The sequence below is a fragment of the Pecten maximus genome, chromosome 12 (assembly GCF_902652985.1).
Source record: "Pecten maximus chromosome 12, xPecMax1.1, whole genome shotgun sequence".
Taxonomy (NCBI): domain Eukaryota; kingdom Metazoa; phylum Mollusca; class Bivalvia; order Pectinida; family Pectinidae; genus Pecten; species Pecten maximus.
The window spans coordinates 30,901,267-30,921,198 of NC_047026.1; the positions used below are offsets into that span (position 1 = coordinate 30,901,267).

The 19,932-nt window shown below is 36.2% G+C and overlaps 1 protein-coding gene across 1 annotated transcript in view; it reads right to left on the minus strand.

Annotated features, from left to right (window-relative positions):
• The window catches only part of LOC117338982, a gene marked incomplete in the record, with an annotated part of 70,746 nt that overhangs the window by 12,586 nt on the left and 38,228 nt on the right, over positions 1 to 19,932 (minus strand). Inside the window, 7 exon segments of the mRNA XM_033900347.1 lie at positions 1,828 to 2,098; positions 2,380 to 2,402; positions 2,704 to 2,910; positions 3,210 to 3,323; positions 4,304 to 4,408; positions 6,662 to 6,790; positions 10,178 to 10,489. Coding sequence (XP_033756238.1) covers positions 1,828 to 2,098; positions 2,380 to 2,402; positions 2,704 to 2,910; positions 3,210 to 3,323; positions 4,304 to 4,408; positions 6,662 to 6,790; positions 10,178 to 10,489 — 1,161 coding nt within the window.

The following is a 19,932-nucleotide window of genomic DNA, read 5'->3' on the forward strand; positions in this document are numbered from 1 at the left end:
TCGGTCCTCTAGACTACTAAAATAAGGTTGGCTGTCTTGTTGAAGCATATAAATCCGGTATTGAGGCTCTGATAGAGATGCATTCACATCTTCAGACAAAGGTAACTGCTGTGAGACCAAACGTTCCTTGGTAGAACACCTTCGTGGTGCAGAACAGATGTCTTGAAAGGCAGATAAACAATAGCAAAAGACTATATTAATTATCCACCGGTAGAGACGGAGAGAGTATGGCGGTTTGTCCTTTCGCTTTTCATTCCATTTAAGAAGGATAACTACTCAGATCAAATCGCAGAATGTGGTTCGGATCAAAAACAGCGTTATAGATTCACCGAAAGCAATACGGGCAATAATAATGATGAAAATGAATAGCAAGATCTACAATGTTTTCGAGAATAAAGTCAACACAATCAGACAAAATATTGATATTGTGAAATTGTTTTGTACGTTGATATAGCTGTCATGTTTCCTAACATTCATTTTGGTAGTAACGAACCATTGACAATTGTTTACATCATTGACGAGTTGCACAAGATCATCACACTTTCGCAATCGAAATTCTGTGAACTTGGTCAGCTTAAAAAAAATAATGGAACAATGTGTTGAAGCACTTCCTCTCTTTATAACCTGTCATTATGTGATTCAAATATGTCGTTGTGTTGCAAAACTGATATCGTTAGACCACTGTGGAAGTCTAGAATGGACAAGGAGGAATTAAAGAAGTACCTTCCAGTGTCGAATCATATATCCAAGATATTAGAGAAGATTGTGTCTCAGCGTTTAGAAGCTAAATTGTCTTCATGACCACTTGCAGCTACTCAACTGCACGGGGCACTCCATTGAGATGACATTGCTATGTGTGCACAGTGTCCGCTGCATATGAGTAACAAAATAGTTGTTTCATGCCTTATCAGTCATTTGGTATGACTCCAAACATCTAGTTTACTGATATGGAATAGCCGGTGATACACTACACTGCAATAGGATCAACTGTTTCAGACGAAAAACCTTAGACAATGTGGTTGCTCAGGAGTCCAAATGTATACCAAAGACATCTAGTTAAAAGTAGATGTCCAAATTATGAAGACAGTCCAAACTGTGAGAAATTTAGGTGCACACTTGGCTCTACAACAGGTTAACACTATTACAAAGTCATGTTTCACTAAATCACAAATATTGGATGTTTCCGCTAATTCATCACCATAAATACATGTAATTCATGCATTCACTTGTTTTGTTCTCGTTTTGACTATGGTAATGGATTGAACTTGTGTTTTTCTAATTCACTCCTGGTTACCCGCACTCGAGAGCTGAAGCACATCACACTAGTGCTTTATTCTGTGCAATGACTACCAGTGAGATTAAGGTCTTAGTACAAGGTTTTGTTGTACACACACAAGGCAATAAAGGGAACAACTCCTCAGTACATGTATGAACTTGTACCCTTTACCTGCCGTCACGATGACGGATATCGGAGACCAAATGCCTGCTTTGTGTTCCAAATTCTCTTACTTATGGTAAACGGTCGTTTGAAAAGCTGGGATATTAAAACTCTACGTTTTCTTTATAGACTGAACCAGGCCTCTTGGGTATGTTTTCATGTAATTACTCGCGTATATTCGGTATATTGTATAACACTTGGAATATCATTATGACTATGTCATGTCAAGCGCATTAGACTAGTTCTGCAAATATTGTATATTATCATTTACTATTATTTAATCTACATTTTACCGACCGCGCTAAACCTAAATTGTCTATATGTTATAGCTAGTGTTTACCAGAGTCAAATAGTAAATGAAGTTATTATTCGCATTCGTTGGTAAGTACCATTAACGTCGGCGTAGGCGAGTTGTATCACTATTTGGGAGTCGCTCTCTTTTATACACTGATTCTCATTTCCGTTTCCCCATTGTCCGTACACCATGGCCAGACAGCCCTGCGTCTCAGTATCATCCGGGTGCCACATCATGATTGTATCATCCATAATGCCGTAAATAACACCGGCGTAAAATACTGACGACCCCAGGCCGTCTATGGTTGGTGCTGTACCGGCAGCATAGAAGTTGAAGCCATCGTTGGTGCCGGTTTCCACTTGTACCTGTTGTGTGTATCAATTTAATAAGATAGTATTCTCTATTTTAGAAACTTTATAATTGTATAGATATGACGTGTACATATTGTATCAAAATCGACTACTTTTCGAATCATCATAAAGTGATATAATTTCTTTTATGTATATATCACATTAAAACGAATTTAAATTATACCAACGTCGTTATAGAAACAGAACAGCATGTGTACACTTTTATTCATTGTTCTGTTAAATATTCTAAAATCACAAGGAAATGACCGAGCATAAAAATAATCTTTAAACTAGACATTGTTTTCTTCATTGGTCATGTCTTCAACATAAAGAGGGTTTAAAACATACATTTATATTGAGATATTTTCACATTTCTCGGCCTCGCCCTCATATGTATCAATACTTTTCATTCCTTTCTTGATCCTACTTTATCTAACTCACGATTTGTGTATTGAATGGCACAACTATCTTGTGAGTAAGATGATTAAATCTGATTGATACAATAGCATACTTTCTAGCAATTAGTACAGATTATTAAGTATTCATTTTATAAAATGATAACAAAATTAAATACTGAACTTCACACAGAATAAAAAAAGATCGTATATTTAAGGGCTTGCCTTTACTGTTACGAAACCATCTGTCAATGATCGTCTCCGATAGCTTTACGGTGCCGTCATTTGGGAGATTCTTATAGTAGGACAATATTTTGGTAGGATAATGATCCAGGTCGCCGAAGCCCCATGCCCATATCCGCGCAGTAGCTGCATCATCATACATGAACTCACCGCCATTACCCCAGCCGTCAACCGCATTAAACACCACACCTTGAAGATAAATGAACTAGGTTACGTATATGTAAAATATAAAATACCAGAAAGATGGAAAAAGTCCAAGAAAGGGCAATTCGTTTTATTAAAAACGATTTCATATCACCAGATATTTTACTCAAAAATAAACTTGATTTTTTACATGTTACTCACCTCAAGACAATGGCGTCAGAGGTTTCATTATATCATTATATCGACCACAGGTATCGTTATGTTATCTTCAGCACACTGTATATATATCACCTATTAAATAATAAAGTCTGATTTCAGATTAAGTCTTATTTACATGTACATACCGTTAGAAGTAGATCCCGATCCCTTCATTGGTGTCCATAACCGAATACTATCCTTTCCAAACGCAAACACCACACCACCAAATGAGGTCGATCGTTCAGAATAGAATGAAATACCTAAAACAGATAAACAAATGTAGATAAAAGATATGTACTGATGATCATAAAGGATTTATTTCAAAGATGATATCAAAACATACAGGAAACAGTAGCAAAATTTGAATCGCGTAAGAGTATAAAGCTATCATTATCACGATAAGTGTAACAATAGGCTCAAGGATGGAGACGTTGGTGCGAGAGTAATGCTGGGCTGACATTGTTGTTTAAATATAAACAGTCCTGTACCAAAACAACCGAGAATATTACCCAATATTCTATTCAAAACGCATAAAAAAGACGAAACGAATACTAAAACAAACACCATAATATCAAGCTATATGCACAAAGACAGATGGCAGATACGTATGCACGCGCAAAGTGTTATTGACTTCTATTACCAAATTTAGAAGTTCCTGGAAAAAGAAGATCTTATACCAATATACCTACGAAGGCTGGTTGATAAGTTGTGAGCCTCGAATTGAATTAGGCAATCAATGAGGTTCTTTTTTAAGTCCTACTCTTAGGGCCGTGTACCCATGGAGTGGTTTATGTCGACGAGGTAGCACTCTAATGTAATCAAGACAATCGGCTTTTGCAAAATGGACAAAATCGGTTAGGGTTAGGGTGAAAGTGTCCGTCACTGCCTTGGCTACCATTCACGATTGTGGCTTTAAATTGATTGAGCATCCGCCTTATTTACCTGATCTCACTCCATCAGACTAGGTAGTTCAGGTATCCTAACCCTAACCCTAACCCTAACCCTTACATGCAGTGGATGACTTTCTGAATAGCCAAGAAAAGGAGTTCTATAAAAGTGGCATTGATGCGCTTAAACACCGCTGGCAAAAGTGTAAAGATACAGAAGCGGATTATGTTGAAAAAGAAAACAACATGTCTGGAAAAATTCAAATCCTTCAATATAAAGCTCACAACTTATCAATCAGCCCTCGTAGTAGCCATATACTTTGTTTAAAACTAGTGTATATCAAGATACCTACCCTGAGCATCCGTTACCCAATCGTTGTCAAGGAAGATCTGTACGATCACGAGGTCTGGTTCGGAACCGACGGAATGGTATACTTCCTGGTAGGACTCCTCATCCGCTTCAAAACAACAGATATAATAGTATTCTTATTATGGTCAGTGTTAAATGTTCAAGCTATACAGATGACATTCCTTATATAGAGTTACTAGATCAGATAGCATTCCTTATATAGAGTTGTTAGATCAGATATCATTCCTTATATAGAGTTACTAGATCAGATATCCATTCCTTATATAGAGTTACTAGATCAGATACCATTCCTTATATAGAGTTACTAGATCAGATACCATTCCTTATATAGAGTTACTAGATCAGATACCATTCCTTATATAGAGTTGCTAGATCAGACATCATTCCTTATATAGAGTTACTAAATCAGATACCATTCCTTATATAGAGATTACTAGATCAGATACCATTCCTTATATAGAGTTGTTGATCATATACCTTCCTTATATAGAGTTACTAGATATACCATTCCTTATATATAGAGTAACTAGATCCGATAGCCATTCCTTCTATAGATACTAGATCAGATAGCATTCCTATATAGAGTTACTAGATCAGATATAATTCCTTATATAGAGTAACTAGATCAGATAGCCATTCCTTATATAGAGTTACTAAATCAGATACCATTCCTTATATAGAGTTACTAGATCAGATGCCATTCCTTATATAGAGTTGTTAGATCAGATGCCATTCCTTATATAGAGTTACTAGATCAGATATCTTTCCTTGTATAGAGTTTCTAGATAAGATATCATTCATTATATAGAGTTTCTAGATAAGATATCATTCATTATATAGAGTTACTAGATCAGATATCATTCCTTACATAGAGTTACTAGATCAGATACCATTCCTTATATAGAATTACTAGATCAGATATCTTTCCTTGTATAGAGTTTCTAGATAAGATATCATTCATTATATAGAGTTTCTAGATAAGATATCATTCATTATATAGAGTTACTAGATCAGATATCATTCCTTATATAGAGTTGTTAGATCAGATACCATTCCTTATATAGAGTTACTAGATCAGATACCATTCCTTATATAGAATTACTAGATCAGATACCATTCCTTGTATAGAGTTTCTAGATAAGATATCATTCATTATATAGAGTTTCTAGATAAGATATCATTCCTTATATAGAGTAACTAGATCAGACAGCATTCCTTATATAGAGTTACTAAATCAGATATAATTCCTTATATAGAGTTGTTAGATCAGATATCGTTCCTTACATAGAGTTACTAGATCAGATATCATTCCTTGTATAGAGTTTCTAGATAAGATATCATTCATTATATAGAGTTTCTAGATAAGATATCATTCCTTATATAGAGTAACTAGATCAGATATCATTCCTTATATAGAGTTACTAGATCAGACATCATTCCTTATATAGAGTTACTAGATCAGATAGCATTCCTTATATAGAGTAACTAGATCAGATACCATTCCTTATATAGAGTAACTAGATCAGACAGCATTCCTTATATAGAGTTACTAGATCAGACATCATTCCTTATATAGAGTTACTAGATCAGATAGCATTCCTTGTATAGAGTTACTAGATAAGATATCATTCATTATATAGAGTTACTAGATCAGACATCATTCCTTATATAGAGTTACTAGATCAGATATCATTCCTTGTATAGAGTTTCTAGATAAGATATCATTCCTTATATAGAGTTACTAGATCAGATATCATTCCTTATATAGAGTTACTAGATCAGACATCATTCCTTGTATAGAGTTTCTAGATAAGATATCATTCATTATATAGAGTTTCTAGATAAGATATCATTCCTTATATAGAGTTACTAGATCAGATATCATTCCTTACATAGAGTTACTAGATCAGACATCATTCCTTATATAGAGTTACTAGATCAGATAGATTAAAATACCAGATGTCGTTTTCAGATATAAATTGTATGTAGGAGGAGGTGTGATTTTGATGAAATTAGTCTTAAAAGTACATTTAAAAAAACTATCTTTATTGTCATGCATTTTATGAATAACGATTCCCTACGTTCATAATTGATCTTAGAGATTTCTGACTAGCACAGCTAATGAAAAACGCCCCAGGTTAGATTACATTAGTGACATATATATGCACAAATATTACATGGACAAATTAACTGCTTGACAGGCCGATAATGGGATCAAATGGAATTAGTGAGATAAGTATTGCCTTGTTTACGTACCTAGTACTCGACCATAATGTGAGTATTGAAACATGATACCAAGAAAAATCGACCATTCGTTATGTATTGAAATATCCATTCTTACTATTGCTAAGAGTTACTAGATCAGATACGTAGGTTGGTTTTGCAAAGTCGCATTTCTTCCACAGACGAACTCGAACCTGTCCCGAAGAGAAGTCGCCTGTTATAGTCGGTCCAACGTACTTTGATCCGCCTGTTGTAAATAAAAAAGATATGATCATGATCAGCTACATAGTCGTAAAGCGTACCCTGAATTATTTTTGATGTCTTTACTGTGAATTCTTCTGTTGTTTAAGTGTGGATACTGGTCGTTGAAAATAACTGAAATTGTTTTGTGTTAACTCAGAACAGACTTACCGTGAATATGGTCAACACTTCTGTGTAATTAGGTTATATTTTGGGACAAGGGCTTAGGGCGCGAGCATCCTAATAAATTATATGATATTGCTAATTTTGTACAGTCAACCTATGTTATAATAGATATAAAACTCTCTAGCCAATCAGAATGTTTGGTTGTCGGGCATTACCTCCGTCAGCTTGTCGGACCTCAGTTGAACAACGCGAGAATACATGTAAGCAGTTTAGTTTAAACTATTTTATTGCCATTAAAAGCAGAAGGATTGGGCACAAGTTACAAGAACAGTCCATAATATTATAATTACACGTATGTACAGGATCCATGCCTATTACCGTGACGTAAAATGTTGCGGGATATTGAAAAGCTTTTGTTTTTATGTGAATAATACTTACCATGACGCAGAACATCAATCACTGAAAAAAACGCCGTGAAAATGCTCACAATATTCTTTACAATTTTACGTCACGGTATTGGCTAATATATTGATCAGAAATTCAATTTTGCCGAAGAAAAAATCGAATATTGCATTGGCTGAAATATTTTTGCCTAGGCAATATTCGATTTTTCCTAGGCAGAGAGAATTAATTATGACATCCTTCCCGCGCCATAATGATTGGATTCATTGTATTAATCATGACAGCTATTCAAATGCAGTGGTTTTTGTTTTTTCTTTAACGTTTGTCTATAAATATTTCACAATATCAATAATTCGAAAGATTGGTATTATTTAAGGCAAAGATATTGCATGATTTGTGACTTCATATTCACACTGATCTATAATTAACGTCTTTGCGAACCCGAAGTAACGGATCTTTCCATCAGGGTTTCTCTTTGCCATGTTACTGCCGCCAATTTCTGACTGAATATTGCACCATCAGCATCGCTTCGTTCCAACTTCTACCTAGATTTTGTGTTTCTGTCGCTCGTGGATTTTTAAGAAACAACAACTTTTAGTAGAAATCGTTCTTCTTTTGTCCGAAATGGCGGCAGAAAATTAACCCCTATGGAAAGTTCTGCTTACTTCGGATTCGCGGTGACGCTTGTAAGAATCGTATCCAACACATAATACAGTTGTACAATAATGTAATGAAGTTATTTAATAATAATATCATGAAGTCATACAATAATGTAATGACGCTATAAAATAACATTATCAAGGTATGCAATATGAGAATGAAGTTGTACAGTGATATGATGAACTTGTACAATCATATCTTGGTGTTTGTGCATAATATATTGACCGAATGGCATAACGATACAATATATAATAATATAACGATAACACTAAATCATTTAACGAGGAAAACATATTATCTTAAACACAATAATATAATGACATTTTACTTCAATTCATTACGGCTATGAATATCAGTAGCTATCAACACCTAACATAGGTGGTTAGCGCACCTCAGAAGATATGTAGATAAATACTGCTCTTCATAGCTGCAATGAAAATAATAATAAAAACAATCCATTTACATTAGGGTTATATGGAATAACATAAAACCATGCAAAGAAATATCCTTACCGCAGTTTTCAGTTTCGTTTGTGTGTGTGTTTTTTTGTTGTTTATAGTTTGGTTTTGTTTATTTTTTTATATTCAAAATTACAACAAATACCATAATTCGTGTTTAATAAGATTTATTTTATGTGAACTGATGGAAATGAAAACACAATTGATGGAAATGAAACGGGGACTATTCTGTTGTATTGATATCTAATTTATGTGTTGTGATGAAAATCAGCACCTGAAACAGTGTTTTCCTACTTTATTCATAGTGTTTTCATGGTCATATATTTGTTGGTTTTACTTAGTATGTTCATATAAAGAATCACCACTCAGAATGTAAACATATAATGAACATATCCATCCATATAGTACATGTATATTCGTGTCATATGTGATAGCAATGGCGTTCCAAACATGTCAAAAAAAACTCACATGTAATATCCATATTCATGTATACATATCTTAGTTAGACGTAAAGGGGGAATGTAGTTAAGGGAACAAACAGACGAACCACCCTGTCAATATATACGCATCATGTTTGTATCTTTGATTTCGTTCTCGGTTTCATGTGTTTTCATGTCTACATCTCAATAAATAGGGATAACAATTTTGTTTTCATGTTTACCTCTTTAATCATTTTTCACTTTTGATTAGGCAAACACAGCTCTCAGAAACCATACAAATATCAATTTCAAGCAATGTTATCTTTTCATTATTAGCTAACTACAGACTTGGAATGGAACCTAAATAACCTTTCTCCACGTTATCTTGTTAATTTTACAGGGCGGATTTGTATATCTATCAATGAAATGTGGCTTTATATTTCTGTCCTATTGTATGTGCTGGGTGATAGGTTATGTTTGTTTGTTTGTTTGTTTGTTTTTGTTTAACGTCCTATTAACAGCCAGGGTCATTTAAGGACGTGCCAGGTTTTGGAGATGGAGGAAAGCCGGAGTACCCGGAGAAAAACCACCGGCCTACGGTCAGTACCTGGCAACTGCCCCACGTAGGTTTCGAACTCGCAACCAAGTGGTGGGGGGCTAGTGTTAAAGTGTCGGTACACCTTAACCACTCGGCCACCGCGGCCCCGATAGGTTATGAACGAGATAAGCTATGGTATACGTGGAAGATTTAGTATTATGACGGATTATTCTGATCAGGCTCTGAACTGTCTATCTTTCTTGTTAAGTTTTGCTACAAATCAAAGGGGTCAATCATACAGTTATATGATCACACCTTAATCCGGGTCCTAATATAGGCGACTATAGTCTGCGTTGGCGCAATATCATTTAGATTCGGGTCCACGTGAAAATCGTACTATCGCTGAAATACGGCTCAGGGTAAACATCGACTATCGCTTATTTAATATTCTTGATTGCTTTTTTAAGCGATAGTGTGATTTTCAACTGGTGTGTAGGATGGTGTATGCAAGGCTCATCTGAATACTTTGATTTCTGCAGAGGATACACTTAAAAGTCTACTTTCCACAGGAATAACAGAGTGTTCATACTGAAATATAATACAAAAATAAGATCATTATCGTATTATATTAAAGATATGGAATCTGATGAAGTTGAGGTTTTCTTGGTAGACAATGCATATATTTTTGTCTGGAAAACTAACTATAATATTGTAAAGACCAATATTAGTTTCTCACCACTTAATCTCGTAAATAAACAAATCTTAGCGTATAAGGAAAATATATACGTCACCTAGATGTACGAGTTTCCCCATTCCACTGCCGCTAGAGGCGCCAGGGGCAAACATCCTAACTTGGTTTGCATTGTACACGTATATGACTCCGCCGAATTCTGAGCTGTCGTCATTTCCTCTATGGCCTGAGCTAATGGCGTTGAAGATAACATCCTTATTTTGTGTCGTATCTCTAACACGGACCTGGACGTCAACTTTCATTGGCACTTCTCCGAGACCATGGTCATATGTCACTTCCGGGTTCGTATAAGCAGATATTGATATCCAGCTACTAGTTAGTGTTGGTGGATTGATACATACAGCCACACAAACTGAAGAGTAAAAGGAGCACGGTCTTAATGTGAATCATAATTATACAATCAGCACACAACAAAAATGAACATAACAATGGCGAATCTTAGTGTATGTTATGGCTATTTATTAAGTAGAAACGTTGGAAATGGTAGAAATCATATTTCGTCAGCTTAAAAATCTAAAAAATGTAAATGAAAAACTTGCATGGCTAATGTTAAGTATAGGTATTAGGTGTAATAATACATAAAGCATGACATCTAATCAGCTTTATGTCATCATGATTCGTGTGCCTTTCAAGAGTTATTCAGTATGTGTTTCATAATGGCGCACTTGTCTGAAATGTTTCCATGTAGATTTTTCAAAAAGTAATTTCTTAACGTTCCTGATGGTGTAAATGTCTGAATTGTTTCAACCCTACTGATTACACTAGCCTAGGGAAGTACACAAAAAGAAAAAAAAAACAATATCCCCAGTACCCTGCACACTCTGACAAACTACAATATTCCCGGAAAATGGCACATTCTGACAAACTACAATACCTCAAGTAAACTACACACTCTGACAAACAACAATATCCCAAGTAAACTACACACTCTGACAAACTACAATATCCCAAGTAAACCACACACTCTGACAAACAACAATATCCCAAGTAAACTACACACTCTGACAAACTACAATATCCCAAGTAAACTACACACTCTGACAAACTACAATATCCCCAGTAAACTACACACTCTGACAAACTACAATATCCCAAGTAAACTACACACTCTGACAAACTACAATATCCGTTGTAAACTACACACTCTGACAAATTACAATATCCCAAGAAAACTACACACTCTGACAAACTACAATATCCCAAGTAAACTACACACTCTGACAAACAAAAAATTATCCCAAGTAAACTACACACTCTGACAAAATATAATATCCCAAGTAAACTGTACACTATAAGATATTCCAGTAAACTACAAACCCAGACAAACAAACTACAATTTACTGGTATACTACTAACCCAGACAGACAAACTACAATATACTGGTATACTACAAACCCACACAGACAAACTACAATATACTGGTATACTACTAACCCAGACAGACAAACTACAATATACTGGATATACTACAAACCCACACAGACAAACTACAATATACTGATATACTACAAACCCAGACAAACAAACTACAATATACTGATAAACTACAAACCCAGACAAACAAACTACAATATACTGATATACTACAAACCCAGACAGACAAACTCCAATATACTGATATACTACAAACCCAGACAAACAAACTACAATATACTGGTATACTACAAACCCAGACAGACAAACTACAATATACTGATATACTACAAACCCAGACAAACAAACTACAATATACTGGTATACTACAAACCCAGACAGACAAACTACAATGTATTGGTATACTACAAACCCAGACAAACTACAATATACTGGAATGCTACAAACATAGACAGACAAACTACAATATACTGGTATACTACAAACCTAGACAGACAAACTACAATATACTGGTATACTACAAACCTAGACAGACAAACTACAATATACTGGTATACTACAAACCTAGACAGACAAATTACAATATACTGGTATACTACAAACCCAGACAGACAAACTACAATATACTGGTATACTACAAACATAGACAGACAAACTACAATATACTGATATACTACAAACCTAGACAGACAAACTACAATATACTGGTATACTACAAACCCAGACAGACAAACTACAATATACTGGTATACTACAAACCTAGACAGACAAACTACAATATACTGGTATACTACAAACCTAGACAGACAAACTACAATATACTGGTATACTATAAACCTAGACAGACAAACTACAATATACTGGTATACTACAAACCCAGACAGACAAACTACAATGTACTGGTATACTACAAACCCAGACAGACAAACTACAATATACTGATATACTACAAACATAGACAGATAAGCTACATGTACAATAATATAGCACTATAGTAAGTACTGTCCGATAAACTACTCTAGCTATCTGATATGGTATACTGTACCGTATAACCGTCACCTGATTAGTTTGCCGTTTTGTAACCTTATTATTTACCTTAAGGTTATTTAATCTATTGTTTAGGGAGATGTAAATGTTTATTTAATTAGCAAAAGATATTAGACCCAGATAATAAAATGCAACTTGAGTTTTGTCATTATGAAATTGTTTGATAAATAGTATAACCATACCAAACATTACCTGACTGCTCAAGCCTTTCGATGATGAACTGTTTAATTATGTATAAAGCCGGAGAACATTAAAGAGACGTACTAATCCTTTAAAAAAAAGAGCATAAATAAACGATATACTAGACAAAGAGAACCGTGGATGGTGAGTTCAAGGTTTTCAGATAGACATGTGTAACTCATACGGACGTCAATGACAAATGGAATATACATACATTACATACACCTATAGTGTCAGTGGAAACTATCTTGTACATGTACTTTTCGATGCTTAGCGTTATTAGTTACACATATTAAAACAGAATGACAAATGGAGTGGAACTGATGGGATCAATACTAGGGTTTTACCTGATAAAACGTTACCAGACAAATGAAGTGGAACTAATGGGATAATAACTAGGGTTTACCTGATAAAACATTACCAGACAAGGGGTATCTCTAATTCTCGACATGAACTATTGACCTTATTGAACTTACAAGACTACACATAATTCACTAGATAACTAAAATTGATGGAGTTCTAGTGAAACAGTCATGTTCGCTACTCAATATTTTAATCAACATCCTACGAGGAATACTTTTCACGGACGTGTTGGTTTTTTCATATTTTTTCTATACTTTTTTATATATATATATACAAAAGGACATTGTTTATGTGTTGCATATATACACGAATTTAAAATAAAAAAAGATTCGTTTATTGTTCATATAGCTCCTCCAACGGGGTAGACTCATATATAGATTATACATAGTTCACAAGTATTTTACACAATAGCAAGTACAATGTAAATGTATCAACTATATATTTACATTTGTGGGCATTGTCACTATATAGTCTGTTTTAGAGCTCTGGCATTGATGTACGTTTAAATGCCATCCATCACGCGCTACACTTATTAGCGTATTAATACAACACAAACCGGAACTACAACATCCAGGATAGTTAAGTTTAACGACTAATTATTTTGTCTACGTTATTTGTAATACAAAATATGCCATTTGCGCATTACATTGATAATAAAATGATTAACAAAATTGATTTTTTTTTTTTTTTTTTAATTTTCCATGTACTATTTTATTTGTCAAAAAGCACGCGACCATGTTCCGGCTGTTCCAACGACTGACAAAAAATCTGCTGACTATCGGTAAGGAGGGAATTATGAATTTTGAATAATGAATTATAGCATTTAAAAATTTAAAAAAAAGTAAAAGGAATGTAAATATAAGCGTTGAACTGTTTTTGTATGGTATGTATGATCTATTTGAATGCCAGAGCTTTGCAAGCAAACACATTATAATGTGCTAACGCAAATTATGTTGTTTGCTTGCAAAGCTCTGGCATTCAAATAGATCATAAATACCATACAAAAATAGTTCAATGCTTAAATGAACCACAACCACATTTACAAAAATATTTGTCCCCTAGACACAATAGTAATCGATCCAATTCCATATCGAGGCCCTCCTTAATCACTCAAATTAATGCTGATATACAACATTCTACTGTTTTAGTTCATATCAAACGAAGATACAAAAATTACCAATTGAGGAATTTTTTTAATTTTCTCTGTAGACACATTCTTTGTTATTGAACTTTTTCTTGAATACATATCTCATCGTTCTGTACCAAAGAATGCCGCCAATAAAATTTAAAACTGGATAATGAGTAATATTGTAATTTCCTATGTAAATTCAGCCTTACAGAAGGTAGCCCATTGTATATCGGTGGCACTATTTACCCAAACACTAAACCAAATCAGGTAATCCATTTCATAAGTATTACCTCTTTTAACAATTTGTTTACTTATTGAGTCAAATAAAACGCTCATTCTAAAGTTCGATCCAACTACTGTATATTGATCAAAAGGTATACTAGAATACCACCATTTACCGTGTCGACAGCCAAACGTAAGCCAAACTCCTTATTCCTAACAAGAAACAAGTAGTGCTACTTTGTTATTGTGTAATTTATGAATTGTGTATCAAGCAATTGTAAGAACCTTGCCTTCTAACAGCAGCGACCGAATATTCCCAATTTTCATTTATGATCTGGGTCAAATAACTGTCGATAATTAACGACAAATTGACACCTCCCTAGGCAATTTATAACTGGGTAATTAGGTTAAAATTAATTATACTGGAAAATCGTAGTTTGCCGACCTAAGTTTATAGTATTCGGGGATACTATGGCTTATTCGTCAGTTCGTCTTATACTGAGATATTATACATGTAATTTGTCGATCAGTGATTGCATTTAACTGGAAAATCGTAGTTTGTTGGGCAGTATTTGTATTATCATGAGGATAATGTAATTTGTCTTTCAGAGGGAAAACTAACAGTGATATTGTAATCTGTCGGGCAGTGTCTGTACTAGACTGGGATATTGTAGTACTGTCGGTCAGTGTCTGTACTATACTGGGATATTGTAGTCTGTCGGTCAGTGTTTGTAGTATACTGGGATATTGTAGTCTGTCGGTCAGTGTTTGTACTATACTGGGATATTGTAGTCTGTCGGTCAGTGTTTGTAGTATACTGGGATATTGTAGTAGTGTCGGTCAGTGTCTGTACTATACTAGGATATTGTAGTCTGTCGGTCAGTGTTTGTACTATACTGGGATATTGTAGTCTGTCGGTCAGTGTCTGTACTATACTGGGATATTGTAGTCTGTCGGTCAGTGTCTGTACTATACTGGGATATTGTAGTCTGTCGGTCAGTGTCTGTAGGATACTGGGATATTGTAGTCTGTCGGTCAGTGTCTGTACTATACTGGGATATTGTAGTCTGTCGGTCAGTGTTTGTACTATACTGGGATATTGTAGTCTGTCGGTCAGTGTTTGTACTATACTGGGATATTGTAGTCTGTCGGTCAGTGTTTGTACTATACTGGGATATTGTAGTCTGTCGGTCAGTGTTTGTACTATACTGGGATATTGTAGTCTGTCGGTCAGTGTTTGTACTATACTGGGATATTGTAGTCTGTCGGTCAGTGTTTGTAGTATACTGGGATATTGTAGTCTGTCGGTCAGTGTTTGTACTATACTGGGATATTGTAGTCTGTCGGTCAGTGTCTGTACTATACTGGGATATTGTAGTCTGTCGGTCAGTGTTTGTACTATACTGGGATATTGTAGTCTGTCGGTCAGTGTTTGTACTATACTGGGATATTGTAGTCTGTCGGTCAGTGTTTGTACTATACTGGGATATTGTAGTCTGTCGGTCAGTGTTTGTACTATACTGGGATATTGTAGTCTGTCGGTCAGTGTTTGTACTATACTGGGATATTGTAGTCTGTCGGTCAGTGTTTGTACTATACTGGGATATTGTAGTCTGTCGGTCAGTGTTTGTACTATACTGGGATATTGTAGTCTGTCGGTCAGTGTTTGTACTATACTGGGATATTGTAGTCTGTCGGTCAGTGTTTGTACTATACTGGGATATTGTAGTCTGTCGGTCAGTGTCTGTACTATACTGGGATATTGTAGTCTGTCGGTCAGTGTTTGTACTATACTGGGATATTGTAGTCTGTCGGTCAGTGTCTGTACTATACTGGGATATTGTAGTCTGTCGGTCAGTGTCTGTACTATACTGGGATATTGTAGTCTGTCGGTCAGTGTTTGTACTATACTGGGATATTGTAGTCTGTCGGTCAGTGTTTGTACTATACTGGGATATTGTAGTCTGTCGGTCAGTGTCTGTACTATACTGGGATATTGTAGTCTGTCGGTCAGTGTTTGTACTATACTGGGATATTGTAGTCTGTCGGTCAGTGTTTGTACTATACTGGGATATTGTAGTCTGTCGGTCAGTGTTTGTACTATACTGGGATATTGTAGTCTGTCGGTCAGTGTTTGTACTATACTGGGATATTGTAGTCTGTCGGTCAGTGTTTGTACTATACTGGGATATTGTAGTCTGTCGGTCAGTGTTTGTACTATACTGGGATATTGTAGTCTGTCGGTCAGTGTTTGTACTATACTGGGATATTGTAGTCTGTCGGTCAGTGTTTGTACTATACTGGGATATTGTAGTCTGTCGGTCAGTGTTTGTACTATACTGGGATATTGTAGTCTGTCGGTCAGTGTTTGTACTATACTGGGATATTGTAGTCTGTCGGTCAGTGTTTGTACTATACTGGGATATTGTAGTCTGTCGGTCAGTGTTTGTACTATACTGGGATATTGTAGTCTGTCGGTCAGTGTTTGTACTATACTGGGATATTGTAGTCTGTCGGTCAGTGTTTGTACTATACTGGGATATTGTAGTCTGTCGGTCGGTGTTTGTACTATACTGGGATATTGTAGTCTGTCGGTCAGTGTTTGTACTATACTGGGATATTGTAGTCTGTCGGTCAGTGTCTGTACTATACTGGGATATTGTAGTCTGTCGGTCAGTGTCTGTACTATACTGGGATATTGTAGTCTGTCGGTCAGTGTTTGTACTATACTGGGATATTGTAGTCTGTCGGTCAGTGTTTGTAGTATACTGGGATATTGTAGTCTGTCGGTCAGTGTTTGTACTATACTGGGATATTGTAGTCTGTGGGTCAGTGTTTGTACTATACTGGGATATTGTAGTCTGTCGGTCAGTGTCTGTACTATACTGGGATATTGTAGTAGTGTCGGTCAGTGTCTGTACTATACTGGGATATTGTAGTCTGTCGGTCAGTGTTTGTACTATACTGGGATATTGTAGTCTGTCGGTCAGTGTTTGTAGGATACTGGGATATTGTAGTCTGTCGGTCAGTGTTTGTAGGATACTGGGATATTGTAGTCTGTCGGTCAGTGTCTGTACTGATACTGGGATATTGTAGTCTGTCGGTCAGTGTCTGTACTATACTGGGATATTGTAGTCTGTCGGTCAGTGTCTGTACTATACTGGGATATTGTAGTCTGTCGGTCAGTGTTTGTAGTATACTGGGATATTGTAGTCTGTCGGTCAGTGTTTGTAGTATACTGGGATATTGTAGTCTGTCGGTCAGTGTCTGTACTATACTGGGATATTGTAGTCTGTCGGTCAGTGTCTGTACTATACTGGGATATTGTAGTCTGTCGGTCAGTGTTTGTACTATACTGGGATATTGTAGTCTGTCGGTCAGTGTTTGTAGTATACTGGGATATTGTAGTCTGTCGGTCAGTGTTTGTACTATACTGGGATATTGTAGTCTGTCGGTCAGTGTTTGTACTATACTGGGATATTGTAGTCTGTGGGTCAGTGTTTGTACTATACTGGGATATTGTAGTCTGTCGGTCAGTGTCTGTAGTATACTGGGATATTGTAGTCTGTCGGTCAGTGTTTGTACTATACTGGGATATTGTAGTCTGTCGGTCAGTGTTTGTACTATACTGGGATATTGTAGTCTGTCGGGTCAGTGTTTGTACTATACTGGGATATTGTAGTCTGTGGGTCAGTGTTTGTAGTATACTGGGATATTGTAGTCTGTCGGTCAGTGTCTGTACTATACTGGGATATTGTAGTCTGTCGGTCAGTGTTTGTACTATACTGGGATATTGTAGTAGTGTCGGTCAGTGTCTGTACTATACTGGGATATTGTAGTAGTGTCGGTCAGTGTCTGTACTATACTGGGATATTGTAGTAGTGTCGGTCAGTGTCTGTACTATACTGGGATATTGTAGTCTGTCGGTCAGTGTTTGTACTATACTGGGATATTGTAGTCTGTGGGTCAGTGTTTGTACTATACTGGGATATTGTAGTCTGTCGGTCAGTGTTTGTACTATACTGGGATATTGTAGTCTGTCGGTCAGTGTCTGTACTATACTGGGATATTGTAGTCTGTCGGTCAGTGTTTGTACTATACTGGGATATTGTAGTCTGTCGGTCAGTGTTTGTACTATACTGGGATATTGTAGTCTGTCGGTCAGTGTTTGTACTATACTGGGATATTGTAGTCTGTCGGTCAGTGTTTGTACTATACTGGGATATTGTAGTCTGTCGGTCAGTGTTTGTACTATACTGGGATATTGTAGTCTGTCGGTCAGTGTTTGTACTATACTGGGATATTGTAGTCTGTCGGTCAGTGTTTGTACTATACTGGGATATTGTAGTCTGTCGGTCAGTGTTTGTACTATACTGGGATATTGTAGTCTGTCGGTCAGTGTCTGTACTATACTGGGATATTGTAGTCTGTCGGTCAGTGTTTGTACTATACTGGGATATTGTAGTCTGTCGGTCAGTGTTTGTACTATACTGGGATATTGTAGTCTGTCGGTCAGTGTCTGTACTATACTGGGATATTGTAGTCTGTCGGTCAGTGTCTGTACTATACTGGGATATTGTAGTCTGTCGGTCAGTGTTTGTACTATACTGGGATATTGTAGTCTGTCGGTCAGTGTTTGTAGTATACTGGGATATTGTAGTCTGTCGGTCAGTGTTTGTACTATACTGGGATATTGTAGTCTGTCGGGTCAGTGTTTGTACTATACTGGGATATTGTAGTCTGTCGGTCAGTGTCTGTACTATACTGGGATATTGTAGTCTGTCGGTCAGTGTCTGTACTATACTGGGATATTGTAGTCTGTCGGTCAGTGTTTGTACTATACTGGGATATTGTAGTCTGTCGGTCAGTGTTTGTAGTATACTGGGATATTGTAGTCTGTCGGTCAGTGTTTGTACTATACTGGGATATTGTAGTCTGTCGGTCAGTGTTTGTACTATACTGGGATATTGTAGTCTGTCGGTCAGTGTTTGTACTATACTGGGATATTGTAGTCTGTCGGTCAGTGTTTGTAGTATACTGGGATATTGTAGTCTGTCGGTCAGTGTTTGTAGCTATACTGGGATATTGTAGTCTGTCGGTCAGTGTTTGTACTATACTGGGATATTGTAGTCTGTCGGTCAGTGTTTGTACTATACTGGGATATTGTAGTCTGTCGGTCAGTGTTTGTACTATACTGGGATATTGTAGTCTGTCGGTCAGTGTTTGTACTATACTGGGATATTGTAGTCTGTCGGTCAGTGTTTGTACTATACTGGGATATTGTAGTCTGTCGGTCAGTGTTTGTAGTATACTGGGATATTGTAGTCTGTCGGTCAGTGTTTGTACTATACTGGGATATTGTAGTCTGTCGGTCAGTGTCTGTACTATACTGGGATATTGTAGTCTGTCGGTCAGTGTTTGTACTATACTGGGATATTGTAGTCTGTCGGTCAGTGTTTGTACTATACTGGGATATTGTA